The 15,240-nt window shown below is 36.1% G+C and overlaps 1 protein-coding gene across 8 annotated transcripts in view; it reads right to left on the bottom strand.

The window, feature by feature from the left end:
* The window catches only part of PHF14 (PHD finger protein 14), a 221,562-nt gene that overhangs the window by 192,908 nt on the left and 13,414 nt on the right, over positions 1-15,240 (bottom strand). For all 8 annotated transcript variants that reach the window (XM_035020638.1, XM_035020639.1, XM_035020640.1 and 5 more), the window contains exon 4: positions 11,067-11,211. In XM_035020638.1, the coding sequence (XP_034876529.1) occupies positions 11,067-11,211 (145 nt within the window). The remainder of the gene's footprint in view (positions 1-11,066; positions 11,212-15,240) is intronic.

Below are 15,240 nucleotides of genomic sequence, written 5' to 3'. Positions count from 1 at the left end.
AGTTATTACATGAATATATATGACACCTATCTGTTAGTACTATGTAGAAGTGAAAAACTAGAAACAAAAAGAAAAATAAAGATACCATGGTTGAACAATTCTATAGCTAACTATGTACCATTAAAAAGAATAATATATCCCATTTGTACTCACATGAAAAGAATCTCAATATTAACGGGTTAACATATGAGTGAAATACAGCAAGTAACGGGGAAAAAAGTCCCATGGTATTTATCCCATTTATTTAGAGAAAGAGACAGAGAGCATGAGCATATGCATATGTGATGTGTGTGTTCACATATGTACATGGGAGCCTACATGAAGGGGCTCTCACTGGTCAAATTTGGACAATTTAAGTATCAGAAAGAGTAATCAGGTAATAGATGATAACATATAAGAGCACAATAATAACTGAAAAGGAAAAAAGGGAGAAGTTCTCTACAAAATAAATGCTGCCTATTAATGTAGAGGAATGACAGAATTAAAAATCCCCATCTTGGAGCTACATATATAACTGATTCTGACAAGAACCCTAATACCACTATGCAAAAGGCTATTAGGGAACAGAATATTAACAAAGTCTCAAAGTTATTACCTCAGATTACTTGTTAATTAACAAAAGAAAAACAAATGGCTTTAAAATGGAGTTCTAGTTGACACCACCTTAACTACCACCAAAAATTCAATAAACTGGCATCATACTTTTTTGATGTGGTATAACGGGAGGTAAACATCATCAACATAGTACTTTCGCCAAAAAATGTTTAAACTAAATCTAATCATGAGAAAAAAACCAGACAAATCTAGATTGAGGGAAATTTTACAAGTTATTCTAAAAACTGGCTTATATTCTTCAACACATGGTCATGAAAGACACAAAAAGACAGAAAATTTGTTTTAGGTTAAAGGAGATTAAGACACAAAAAGCAACACATAATACATGAATGGATCCTGGATCAGGAGCAGGGCAATACCACAGTGATAACAGAGGTATAGAGGTCACAAGAAAAGTTTGCATAGGGGCGCCTGCGTGGCTCAGTCAGTTCAATGACCAACTCTTGATTTCGCCTCAGGTCATGATCTCAGGGCTGTGGGATCGAGCCCCACATCGGGCTCCATGCTAAGCTCGGCATCTGCTTGAAATTCTCTCTCCTCTCCCCTTACCCCTCCCCCCACTCATGTGCACGCGCACTCTCTCTCTCCCTCTCTCTCAAATAAAATCTTGGAAAAAAAAAAAGTTTGCATATTACCAGCCATTAAATGTTTTAAAAAATGTGTTTGTGTATCTGAATGCTCATGAGAATGCAAGACAAGTCTAGAATACACACCAAAGTTTAAAGTATGTTTATCTCTAGGTGGTATGATCATGGAAGATGTTTTCTTTAGTTCATATATACTGATATGTTCTACAATGAAAATGTATTCATGTAATATAATAAAGTTAAATGAATAGCACCTGTATGGGGGTTAGAGAGTACCAGAGAGGGAAAGATGTGAATACAGACCAAACTGTTAATGGTAATTTCCTATGCAAAAAGAAGAATTCAGATAAAGGACAGTAATTCATTGTTCTACTTTATGTACTTTTATATTTGCAACTTTTGTGTTTATATGCTACTTACATTTAATAGGAAATATTTTAATAAAAAATGATTTTTCAAATCTCCTAACAAGATAAGACAATGGTAAACACTAATTTAACACCTATACATTTAGACTATATTTGTGGAATAGAAGGCATCTGGATAGAGGCAATAGTGTAAGTGAAAGCCCTCTAATACTGGAAAAGTCATTCAAATGGCAGGTTATGAAATCTGAAAGAGTCCTGCTGTGAGTGCAAACTTTAATCTAAAGGGACAAAATAATTTTAAATAGGGGAATAATATGAACAGATGTGAATTTCAGAAAAATCAGCCCTGAAGACAGTAGGAGAACCAGAGCAAGAAGAGGTGCATCTGTTTAGAAGTTTACACCCTAGCTCCCATCTGCCTCGAGTCTCAACCTTCTATCGTCTTGGTCCATTATTTTTTGTCTTCAGAGTTTAGTTTTTATCTCTTCTTGCCTTGTTCCCAACCACTTCTATAAGAAATAAAAAAGTCTAAACTTTTAAAAATCTTATTGTGAGTCTTACCCACCTTACACCAGAAAGTATACTTTATTCTACATTGCCCTGGCTCCTTTCCATGACCTATATCTGCAGTTGTCTTAAGCTCCGGCATGACAACCGCCTACCCATTCTTTATCTCTCTCAAATTTTACTTCCTTCTAAACCAATGTCTCTCAAAGGATGATCTTCCCCACCTTCTGCAAGAGAATCCCAGCACACCTTTTAAAACTGTAGATACTAGAGCCCCACCCCAGACCTACTGAATTGGGAATCTCTAGGAGTAGTACCCAAGAATCTGTTTTAAAAAAGCACCTCAGGCGGTTCCTGGGTGGCTAGTCAGTTAAGCCACTCACTTGATTTCAGCTCAGGTCATGATCTCAGGATCTTGAGATAAAGCGGGGCATTAATCTCTGGTGAGCGGGGAGCCTACTTGAGATTCTCTCTCTCCTCTCCCTCTGCCCCTCCCTCCAGCACGCACACATGCTCTCTAAAATAAATACATCTTAAAAAAAAAAAAAAAAGAAAAAAATCAAGTACCTCAGGTGATAATCTTTTCCACTATAAAATTTGAGACCACTGGAGAGAACATCAGACAATTATCTGTATTCTAAAAAGCATTAATATTTATTTTGTATACACCAGATATCAGCCACAACCATGGCAGAAACAGAAACATACAGGAGATTTAGACCCTACGTAAAAAACACAGGAACTTGTTAAACAAGATATTCAGATTCCAATCCTTATATAGGCATAGTGGCTTCAATCATTCAAGACTATACCTCTAACCAACTTACTATCCCTAATTCACATAGTTGGCAACAAAATGAGCTAAAGAAAACATTTTCCATGATCATACTACCTAGAGATAAACATACTTTAAACTTTGGTGTGTATTCTTCCAGATTTGTCTTGCTTTCTCATGTGCATACAGATATACAGACAAAAGTATTTGCCACTGATTATTTACCACAGAATAAAAAAAAAAAATCATCAAGGTTTTACTTCACATTCTCTTTAAAAAAATAAATAAGATTATACCCATTTTATGCATATATAAAATATCTCTAAATTGTCTTACACCCATTTCTAAAAATAAACAAAATTTATGATTTTGTGCTGAAAATATTTTTCATAAGTATAATTTGTCTCTACAAACACAAAGTAATCTCTGCTTCGATGAGCTTAATTTTTTAAATTTTGTTTAAATTCAATTAGCCAACATATAGTACATCATTAGTTTCAGATGTAGAGTTCAATAATTCATCAGTTGCAATATAACACCCAGTGCTCATCACATCACATGCCCTCTTAAATGCCCATCACCCAATTGCCCCAGCCCTCCATCTACCTCCCCTCCAGCAACCCTTAGTTTATTTCCTAGAGTTAAGAGTCTCTCATGGTTTGTCTCCCTCTCTGATTACTTTCAATTTAGTTTTCCCTCCCTTCCCCTATGATCCTCTGTGCTGCTTCTTATATTCCACATATGAGTGAAACCATATGATAATTGTCTTTCCCGGATGGACTTATTTCACTCAGCATAGTACCCTCCAGTTCCTCAATGAGCTTATTTTAATGAACAGGAGCATAACACTAAAAAGCAAACACATAATAGGAGCCTTGAAAAAGTGATTTCTAAATGCAAAGAAAAAGTTGCATTAATAGCCCATAAATAAATCTAATAGTATAAAATATGGTAAAAATCATAAATACCTTAAAATTTCACAGAACTAAAAAGCAGTAAGCTAAATACAATATATTCAGAAATATATATGTTAGTGCAAGGATTAGCAGCCTATTGCTTGCTTATCAAAATGTTAGCTAGGATGCAACAGAAAGTTACTCAAATAAGAGGGCTGAACACTACCAGCAGAAAGGGAGGAAAAGGGACAAAAGCAGGGAAGGAGTGTGTTTTATTTTGCAGAACTGACAGTTCCAGCCAAGGAAACACCCAACTAGGTGTTTCACCTGACAGGTGTGTCTTGCCAGGTGTGTCTTACCTGACAGCTCCTTAGGAGAGCCAGTTTGAGCTGGGTTGGAGGTGAGGACCTGCACAAAAGCCCCCTGAGTTATCATAAAGTTATACTTAGCTCATTATAATACTAAAATCTTCTCCTATGGGTGGAGCTTTCTGCCATTTTTTGAACATATGATGTATCCACTAGCATGCTGACATATTAATCATGTACAATTGAACCAGAAGTGCCCATACAAGTTCCCTGCCCCCCACCCCCTAATATTGAATAAAAGCTTCCTGTACTAACCCCATGGGAGACAGTACTATAAGAGCTATCTCCCTGTCCCCTTACTTGTAACAATAAAAAGTTCTTCGCTTTCAACCCTTCCTTGGGTGTGTTCAATTTGATGCACCAATGAACCTCTTGAAATCAGCTACAAAAAGAGAACATGCAATTGACTCACAAGTCACCTAGATTTGCCAATAAGGTATGATGCACTCAATACACCCATAGCAAAGAATTTATAACTCACTTAAAAAACGTTATTCTTTGCTCTTATTTTACATGTTTTCTTTCCCCTATTATATAAAAACAGCAGAGACTATATCTGGTACATCCTCCTGCTTGCTAGCCCCAAATCTTACATTTAAATATTTATAGAATCAAGGTAACAAAAGAAATTCGTTTAAATAGTAATTAATGTTTACATCAACATCACAGAGAAAGTTGTGCTCACCAAATCTCTCTTCAATCCTCTCTAGATGGTAAAAAGAGCAACACTAGAGAGACAGAAATGCTGATGGGATCTATGACTCAAAAGACAGTAACAGGGAAGTCTGGCAGGGCGGGGGGGCGTGGGATACAAAAAAGAAATTTCAATACTTTCAGTGGTTTATGTACATAATAGCTATTGCTATGGTCAACAGAAGGCAGGTCCAAGAGGGACTCATGCATTAGAGCCCTTTGTCTCTTAGTCCTCAGTATAGAGAACTAGTAGGATCCCCAGTGATTCCGTTAACCTTTTCCCCTGCTTCATTATACTCTGATTTTTGTTTAAGTTTCTCTTTTGTTACTCTGGGAACCTGAGAAAGAGTATCAGTTGTGTTACTTGGAAATATTGCTTATGGTAAAAAGGACCCCATTGGCAGACTGCATCTGAACTGAAAGTAACAATAAATGGGGATAAGTAGGGGAGAATGACATAGCCCAAAGAAGATGGCTCCCAAATGACTGTGAGCTGCTTGCTGTAGGGACTACTACAAAGACTCACAAAAAGGAAGGCATGAGGTTGCCTTGGTGGCAAGCTGTGATTTTGTTCTTCTATCCTTCTGAATAAACTAGTGCTAAATGGGCCCAATGATAATCTTGAAAATATTCAAGTTTAGCTACCCTGATAAGCATTGCAGGGCTACTTCTTTGTATTATCAACAGAGCTAATGCTTTAATGTGTATATGAAACATCTTGGGATTTTGTCAAAATAGATTGATTCAGAAGGGACTTGGTCTGTGATTCTGCATTTCTAACAAGCTCCCAGGTTATATAAATGCTACTGCTTAATGCTGTGGATCCATGGACCCTACTCTGAGTAGCAACACTTTAAAAAAAAAAATACTGAAATAGGTAAGACTGACATTTTAATTTAAATACTATGAGTTGTGGGGGTGCCTGGGTAGTGCATTCAGTTGAGCCTCTGACTCTTGGTTTTGGCTTGGGTCGTCCTGAGATGGAGCCAGCTTGGGATTCTCTCTCCCTCTCCCTCTGCCCTTCCTGCTGATTCGCGTGTGCGCTTGTTTCTCTCTCTTTCCCTCAAAATGGATGGATAAATCTTTTAAAAATAATAAATACTATGAGTTGAACATTTTTTAAAAATTTATCTACCAATCACTTTAGATGTAGCAAGAGTTCAGTTATATAGGGGGAAAGACCTTAAAAATTAAAATAATTAAGCAGTCATGAAAGCTCCCATTAGGATAGTGAAGAACTGACACTTCTAACAAGCTGCTGACCCCATTTTAGAGAAAAACAAAACCAAAAATTAAAAAGGACTACGAACATGGTACACCTAGAAAGAGACTAAAAAACAAAAAATCTAAATTATTTGGACCAAATCACATGTCACTGTTTATTTTTTCAACCCAGGCTTTAATTAACACAGGCTGGCAACAGTGTGATGACCCAAAAAGGGACTAGAAAATTATATACTGATCATGCTACACATTATTATACTAAGAATTACCATCATTACACTTAACCAGAAGAGAAAATCCACCATCTAACCAATGAATATTAAGCAGGGTTTTTTGTTTTTGTTTTTATTTTTATTTTTCTATTAGTAGACTCAACTGATATAAAGCCAATGGAAGATGAAAAATTCTTCACAGATCTATTAATCAATATACCTTCTTTCTGAAACTACCTAAGTATTACCCAAAAACACTTAAATGGAGAGTCAGGAGTATATCTCATCAAAACAACCCCTTCTCAAACATAGTACTCAGTGATATTTGGTAAAGGAATCTTTTAGACTAGTCAGATAAAAAAAACCTACAGGAAATTAAGTTAAAAGGAAAAATGTATTTATGTAATGTATTTATGAGAAATACATTAATCTTTAATAACACTTTTGCCCTTGGGGCACCTGGGTGGCTCAGTCTGTTAAGCGTCTGCCTTCAGCTCAGGTCATGATCCCAGGGCCCTGGGATGGAGGCTTGAATTAGGCTCCCTGCTCAGCAGAGTCCGCTTCTCCCTCTCCTTTTGCCCCTCCCCCCAACTAGTACACATAAACACACAGTGGCTTGTGCTCTCAAGTAAATAAATAAAATCTTTTAAAAAAATAACTAACAGTTCTCCCCTAAAGCAAAACAGATAATTAAAAATCACCAGAACTAGGAATTTTTCAAGCTATTAGCTCTAACTCTACTAAGAAACCACGGGGGAAAAAAAAAAAAAGAAAATTATATAATCACAATTACACATCAGAAACTCCAAGATTAACAAAGGAAATGGGAAATTATACTAGAGGGAAAAAGTTGTAACATAATTTTTTTAAAAAACTCTCAAGATTTATGTTTTACTTTTGATTTATACTTTGCACTTTCAATTTATCTGAAGTTCACAGAATTCCCAACACTACCAACAAAGAAATTATACCACAACATAAAGATTCTCCTAAAGATGTAGAAAACTGTTCAGTTTCCCCACCTAGTTTTCCTTATTTATTTATTCCACATATTAGCTACACATCAGCAGCACAGCAGCTGCTTTTGATGTTTACCTATTCTGCACCTGCTCCAAGGAATTTGAACCATGCGGGGCGAAAACAAAAAACAAAAAAAAACAGACATACACACAACCATGTTGACTGGTCTGTTTAATTCATTACCACTAATCACAAGTGGTCCTTTATAGCTGTCAATAAAATATATATATATGTATACACACATACAATATTATGCCAATATTTCCCTAGTCCACTTCATTCTCCCAAATAACTATTTTATACCAACCTCTCTTCCCCAATCTCCCAACATCTCCCCCACCTCCACTCTCTGCTAATGACTTTGCTTCCCATTTCACCGAGACAACAGAAGCATTCAAAACTAAGTTGCACATGCTCTGACCACCACATCTAACAACCTACCTACATCTGTATATATCCTTTTCCCTCTGGTTACTATGGCTACTCATATTTACTCAATCTCTTCACTTGGTGCTGGATCCCATCCCCTCTAGCCTTGTACTCAAATCCCTTGCTCCAGCAACTGCTTCCTTTTCTCTCCTTATCTCAATTGTCAACTCTCCCTTTCCACTGGTCACTTCCCTGTTAGTATAGTATACTAACATGCTATATAATCTCTGCATCTGTGATAGGCAGCTTCTAAGATGGCCCCCAATGATCAGTGCCCTTCGCATTAACAATTTTAGAATGTGCCCTCCTACATTTAAATTTAAGTAGGATTGGTCTGTGTGAACAATATGCAGAAATTACAGTGTATATTTCCAAATTAGGTTACAAAAGACACTAGCTCTCTCATATGACTGCTTCTATCTCTTTCTCTCTCTGATCATGAGGCCTCAGTATGGCCACCCATCAGTTACACCTATTCTGGCTCCATGTGTCCACAGCCTAAGAAACACAAAACCCATGGCTATTCTGTAGGTTAAGTGGAGAACTAAAGCTGTAACCAGGCATACTTATCTCTGGATCTGTCCAAGAGAGTGTGTGTTTGGCCCCGGGTACTGCCTATGTGGGCTCTGGTCCTCATAACCATACCTTCAGCAGGGAAGGCTGAAAAGGCAGAGAGAGGCAGGACATACAATACAAACTCCGTGTACCCCAGGATTCAGGTGATCATTCCACCAACTTGTACTCTATCATAAGCATGTTAACTAATCTCGTATTTTTCCCCTTGCTTTTCTCCATGTATTTTACTCTTATTTAATAAACCATGTAATATAAGCATTTTGTCCATGAACCTTTTCTCCTACAACCTTTGGGATGGCTTGCCTGGTAGTATACTCAGGAGTCTACCACTGCATTAGGATAATTTGCCACATGACATAGGTCTTTATCTGACTCTAGAAACAGAATTTGACAGTTACTCACTTTCTCTGTTTGAAACATTTTCCTTACTTAGCCTCTGGGTCATTACTCCTGGTTCTCCTCCTATCCCATTGGCCATGTGATTTCCATCTCCTCTGAAATGCTAGAACCACCTTACTACTCCCCAGATAGCATATCCAGTTTCACAGCTTTAAATAACATCTACAGGCTGATGAGTCCCAAATTTTTATCTCTAGTCCCAACATTACTAAACTCCAGACCATTTAAAACCAAACTTTTACTATCTACCTCAAAACCTTTTCCTCTCTTACATCATTGCAATGGTCTCCGAAATGCTTTCCGATTCCCAACTTAGACCCACTTCAGTCCACTCCCAACCCAGCAGAGTGATCCTTCCCAAACATAAATCAAATCATATTAAGCCTCTGCCCAAAATTCATCCATTACAGTGAAATCTAAAATCTATGACCTGCAAGGCCTTACCTGGTTTGCTCCCATCTCTACCCCCACCACTCACCAGCTTGCTCACTTAGTTCCTGCCATGATATAAACACTCCAACTGTGTTCCCATTTCAAGATCTTTACACTTGGTACTCCTTACTCCTAGGGTGCTCTTTCCCCAAAGAGTTGCATGACTTGCTTCTTAACATCCTTCAGGTCACTGCTCAAATATCACATTAAAGAGGATTTTCCTTTTCATCTTTTATAAATACAAACTTCCACCTGCCCACTCAACCTCCCCACCCCAACCCACAGCATCTCCCATACTGCTTATCCTGCCCTATTTTTCTTCATAGTTCAGACTATGACCTGATATATATTTATTTATTGTTTTATTTTTTCATTGCCTGTCTTACTAGATATTAAGCTCCATGAGGTCAGCAATTTCTATAGTTTATTTTACTTGCCTAAAATCTTCAGAATGCCTAGCACATAGAAGGTACTCAACAAACATGACTGAAAAAAATAAGTGAATGAGTAGGATGAACAGGCGACATTTCTATAGTGAGCCTTAGCAGCAAGAAGTGCAGCTTTATACGAGGGCAAGAGGGTGCTGGCTGAAGCAGCACAGGCTCTGCAGGCTCCTAAGCCCAGCAGACTCCCAGAACTATTTGGAAGAAGGGCTGTAACACCAAAAGAGCGGTAAGGACAAGGCCACAGAAAAACTGTTCTGCGGTGATCGTGGCCCTGCAGGAAAAAATTAACTGAGAGGAAGAAATAATAACTTTACCAGAGAGAAACCTGAAAGATACCCTCTCGACCAAGTGATAAGTAACATCACCAGTAAAGGGAAAAGTAAGTACTATGTGCTTCTTAATAGGATACACTGAAAACACAACATAACTTCTGTGGCATTTCTGCCAAAAGCATGTCACCTGAATCTAACCATGAGAAAAGAAAAAACTAGTATTAAGGACATTCTATAAATGAACTGGCCTGTATTCTTCAAAAATGCCAACGGCATGAAACACAAGGACTCAAGAAATATTCTAGATTAAAGGTGACCAAATAGACATAATGACTGTATGTAATGCATAAACCTGGATTTTATTTTGCTAGAGTGGACATTATAGGGATAATTGGCAAAATGTGAACAGAGTTAGTAGATTAGATAGCTGAATTCAAACAACGCTAAGTTCCTGACTTTGATAATTATATGGTTATGTAAGAAAATGCCCTTGTTAAGAAATACACACTGAGGTATTTAGTGGTAGAAGGGGATGTTATGTCTACAGTTTATTCTCATAAGAGTTGAAAACAAAATTGTTGTATCAGAGAAAATAAAACAGCAAAACGTTACCATTTGGGAAATCTGAGTGAAGAGTATATGGGAATTCTTTGTAGTACTCTTAAAAAAGTTTTCTGTAAGTCAGAAATTATGTCAAAATAAAAAAAATTTTTAAGTGAAAAAACAAGCAAAAAACCTAACAAAAGAGGTTCAAAAATAATTGGGAAAAGTATTTTCAATATATTAGCTTCTATTTCAGATTTTAAAAGATAATCTCTCTAAATACTCAAGTTTAAAATTAAAAATTATATCCACAAAAGAAAAAACTATGTATCACTAGATTCAGAATGTAATTTTTTAAATACATTATCTACCAGGCTAACATACTAGACTTTTCCCTGTATCTAAATTTCATTTGAAACAAATGCCATGAAGGAAACTATCATAACACTGATTTTCAAAGAAATACTGTGATTTCCATATAGTATTTCTATTTCAGTTATTTAAAACACATTTTAAATTAACATAACCCGAAAAATAACACCCAGGATACTTTGAGGATTCAATATGTCCTACTTCAACTGAAAAACCATGAAATACTATAGAAAAACTTTACAACAGTACAAATGTAAAAGAGCTGATTTTACTTATTTATATTCAGTGTCAATTAGCTGTTTCAAAAAGGAGACAAAACAAAGCAAAATTACCTTCATGGACTGTAATGCCACAATTGTCACACTGAATTATTTCATCAGCATCCTCGCTATTATCTCCAAGACAAACACAGCAAATCAGAATGTGGTCCATTTTTTGAGAACTCCAGTTTTGACTCTTCTCAAGAATCAGCGAGTCCTAATATTAAAACATACCAGAAAATCACATATTTAAATTAAAAAATAATTTTAATAACTATAATCCTCAAAGTTGTTTTATGCATTTCTAAAATTGTTGCATTCTCCATTATTTTAGTAATTTAGTTTGAAATTTAGTAATTTCAAAACACTTGAAAAGTCCATCTCTTTGTCAAATGACCCTCTAAGCACCTTTTAACTTTTCATTTTCTCTGCAAGTTCCATATTCTCCCTCCTTTAAGAAATCAAAGAGCAAGCATACAACTGACGACTCTTCATCTGCTTTGCCATTCTGGATTATAGTCTGACCCTTAAACTAGAAGAAAGGAAAAATTAACCCACAGGTAATTATTAATCCTACAATGGATTTAAAAAGTATAAGACATGGTTCCTACACTTTGGAAGCTTATAATCCTGCCTTAAGGGAGACAAGACACACATGTATCAAACAAGAAAAAATCAATCCAAGATAACATATAAGCAAATATGTATGTGATGGCATAATTACAGACTCTATACTCCTTAACTGCTGAGGAATTCAGAAGTTTCAGGTCATCAAACTACTGGATGATAGATCCAAGAGAGCCTGCAAAGGCATTATCTGTATATACAGGTACAGAAAACCATCTAAAAAAGGATCCAGGTTGTCTAGTTGCTAAAGCGTGAAGTATTCTATTAGGTTTGTATCAAGAAATATCTAGTATAAGGTGCCTGACTCAGTCGGTTGAGCATCTGCCTTCAGATTGGGTCATGATCCCAGGGTCGTGGGATCGAGTCCCACGTTGGGCTCCCTGCTCCGCGGAGAGCCTGCTTCTCCCTCTGCCTCCCTCCCTCTCTCTGTCTCTCATGAATAAAGAAAATCTTAAAAAAAAAAATCTAGTATAAACTGATAATAAAGATACTGAGCTAACTATAATATAAAAGGAAAAAGGAAGACATAATAAAGATAAAATTTCAAGAAGGAAAAGAATTTGCTGTTTAAACTGCATTACAGATTTAAACTTGAAATGATTAACAATATAATGATTCTTCTATTATTAGACTGGGCATTATATAAGATAGCACTTGAGTTTATGTTTTCATTTAAGAACCTAACCACTTTTTTTTATATTCTTTTAAACAGACCAACATCCACAGGTAACATGTAGAGTCATCATTTCATAGCAATCTGTAAATGACATCTGAATGACATTTGACTGTCACATCAACATTTTTTTTTAAATTCTGTGTTATACATCTAAACTTGCAGCTATCTGTAAAACAAATCAGAAAAGAATGTAAAGTCAACAAGGAGGTGGTGTCCTTGCTCTAGAGAATCCTAGTACTTTAAAATTGTGTATTTTGGGGTGCCTGGGTGGCTCAGTCGTTGGGTATCTGCCTTTGGCTCAGGTCATGATCCCAGGACGCTGGGATCGAGCCCTGCCATCGGGCTCCGTGCTCCTCGGAAAGCCTGCTTCTCCCTCTCCCATTCCCCCTGCTTATGTTCCCTATCGTGCTGGGTCTCTCTCTGTCAAATAAATAATAATAAAATCTTGAAAAAAAAAAAATACTTACCTTTAAAAAAATAAAATAAAATTGTATATATATATTTTTTTTTCTCCTCTTTGTTAAAAAACCAAAGTAGTTTGTGAGCTTTGGACATGAGTACCAAATAAAGGTAAAACCTTCCTAAAAAGAAAACTCATGGTTTATAGTACTTTCGTACATTGAACAAAACGAAAATCTACCCATATGTTCACCTCATTAGCTATGCTTCAAATTTAAAAGCATTCGACTTAAAGTCTAATGTTCTTGGGTTTCATTCTCAGTTCTCATTTAATAACTGTTGAACCTCGAAGCAACAGTTTTCTCATCTGTAAAATGGGATGGCAAAAGTAGTAACTACCTGATGAGACTGTTGTGAAAATTAAGATAATTGTATGGTAAAAATGTTCCTGAGATATACTAGGTACTCAATAATAATGTTAATTTCCATTCTCCTTTCCTAGTTCTTTGTAGGTGGTTCAAGAAGAGGAATATGAGCTGATCATTTATTATACTGAGGAATCTTCCTTGGAATCCCCCCAAAAGTTGTGACCCTCAGTAAGTACTGCTACTTTAAATATTTTCCTATGCTAAGTCCCAAAAGACTTTTTTCCCAAAATACCACATCTAGGTTAAAAAAAAAAATCACAAACTAGAAAAAGATCTAGCCAATAACCAGAGTTTGATGATTGACAGGCTACTCGTGTAAAAAGGGTTCTGTCAATACTTTTCTGGTGGAATTACAACGAATGAGCCCTTAAAAAAAAGTTTGCCCATGTGGGGAACAAGTAAATTTCTATGGATCAGAAAAACAAGCATTAATAGGTAGCTCTAATTCCATTATTTCCCTGTTCTTCCATTTTGCTCAGAAAAAACAATAAATGTCTAAATTGTGTTTCTGTACAATTTCTCTCTACACATACTATCATTTAGAGGCAGAGAAAACAAAATCAACTGGTATTTCTGGGATCCCCATCATTTGAGACTCTTACCAGAAATGTAATGCAAAGAGAGAGAAATGGGGGGAACTTGAGCCCCACCAAATAAATGACTGACAGATAATGCTTCAGTGGGAAAATCTTAGTAACACATTCTCTTAAAAAATTATGTTCTAAGTTGTCTTTAATACATCAAATAAGGGTTTGAGCACACTTATCAGAATATAAAAGCAAATTTAGTAGCAATTTTTATCAGCATATTTCTGAAGATGTGTATCATTTTTTTAGCTTCTGGGCAAAATAGTCAAGCTAAAGTTTTTACCAAAAAATGTATTATTTGAAAATATGGTTTTTACATAAAAATAAGAACTGGGAAAGTAGGTTTTGAATGGCACAAGAGTATCACCTAGGATAGAACTTTAATATTATGTCATAACTTAATGGAATCTAAGGGCAATTAGAAGAATAAATGGGGCACTATAGTAATAAACCAATGACTATAAACTAATTCATTTTTTTCCCTTGGGATTTAAAATTTACACCTAAAATGATATTGTCCATGGGTTTAGTGTTTATTTATGTAATCCACAAAGATGATTATAAATAATAATATACAACAGGGTAAATTCTAAGTTTTATGTGTGTTAATAAAAGGGAATTCCTGAACACTTCATGCAAAACAAGAATTAAAAGAATCCTATTGCTCTGAATATGAGAAAAACTTACTACACCAAAAAGTTTGAGCAATAGGTCTCCAAGTTTTTAAAGAAAATTAAATTCTCAAGAATCTGAAGTAATTTTTGTACAATATTTCGAACTATCTTTTTATGTATTAAACCAGTTGTTTTAAGGGCGCCTGGGTGGCTCAGCTGGTTAAGCATCTGCCTTTGGCTCAGGTCAATGATCCCAGGGTCCTGGGATCAAGTCCTACATTGGGCTCCCTGCTTGGCGGGGAGTCTGCTTCTCCCTCTACCCTTCCCCCCTGCTTGTGCTCTCTCACTCTCTCTCCAGTAAATAAAATCTTTAAAAAAAAAAAAGCAGTTCTGGGGTGCCTTGGTGGTCAGTCGGTTAAGCATCTGCCTTTGGCTCAGGTCATGATCCTGGGGTCCTGGGATGTAGCCCCACCATCAGAGAATTTGATTCTCTCTCTCTCTCTCTCTCTCTCTCTCTACCTCTGCCCCTCCCCACTGCTTATTCTCTCTCAAGTAAATAAAATCTTAAAAAAAAAAAGCAGTTGTTTTATTTTGAAATGTATAAAAAGCAATTGATAGTTAAGTCAGAAACCCCAAATAGAAGTGGCTATTTATAAATTTTAGCAAAAATTTTAATTACCAAAAATCAGATGACAATTGCCATTTCTTCACATCCATTTAACATCTAATAATCCATTTAACATAAGAGAGCCTTTTATGAAAAGAAACCAAAAAACTTCCACTTGAAAATTTCTACTAAATTATCTTCTATCAAATATTAATCCTCAATGAAAGCTCTAGTTCCAAAGTCCTGAAAATGTGAACCATTCTCTGAAAATGCTACACACCCATCCCCAAAAGATTTACTTCAGAAAA

This window comes from Mirounga leonina, unplaced genomic scaffold (genome assembly GCF_011800145.1).
Source record: "Mirounga leonina isolate KUSES-001 unplaced genomic scaffold, KU_Mleo_1.0 Mir_174, whole genome shotgun sequence".
Taxonomy (NCBI): Eukaryota; Metazoa; Chordata; class Mammalia; order Carnivora; family Phocidae; genus Mirounga; species Mirounga leonina.
The sequence above is the reverse complement of the archived record's forward strand: the minus strand, read 5'-3'. Positions and strand labels throughout refer to the sequence as shown.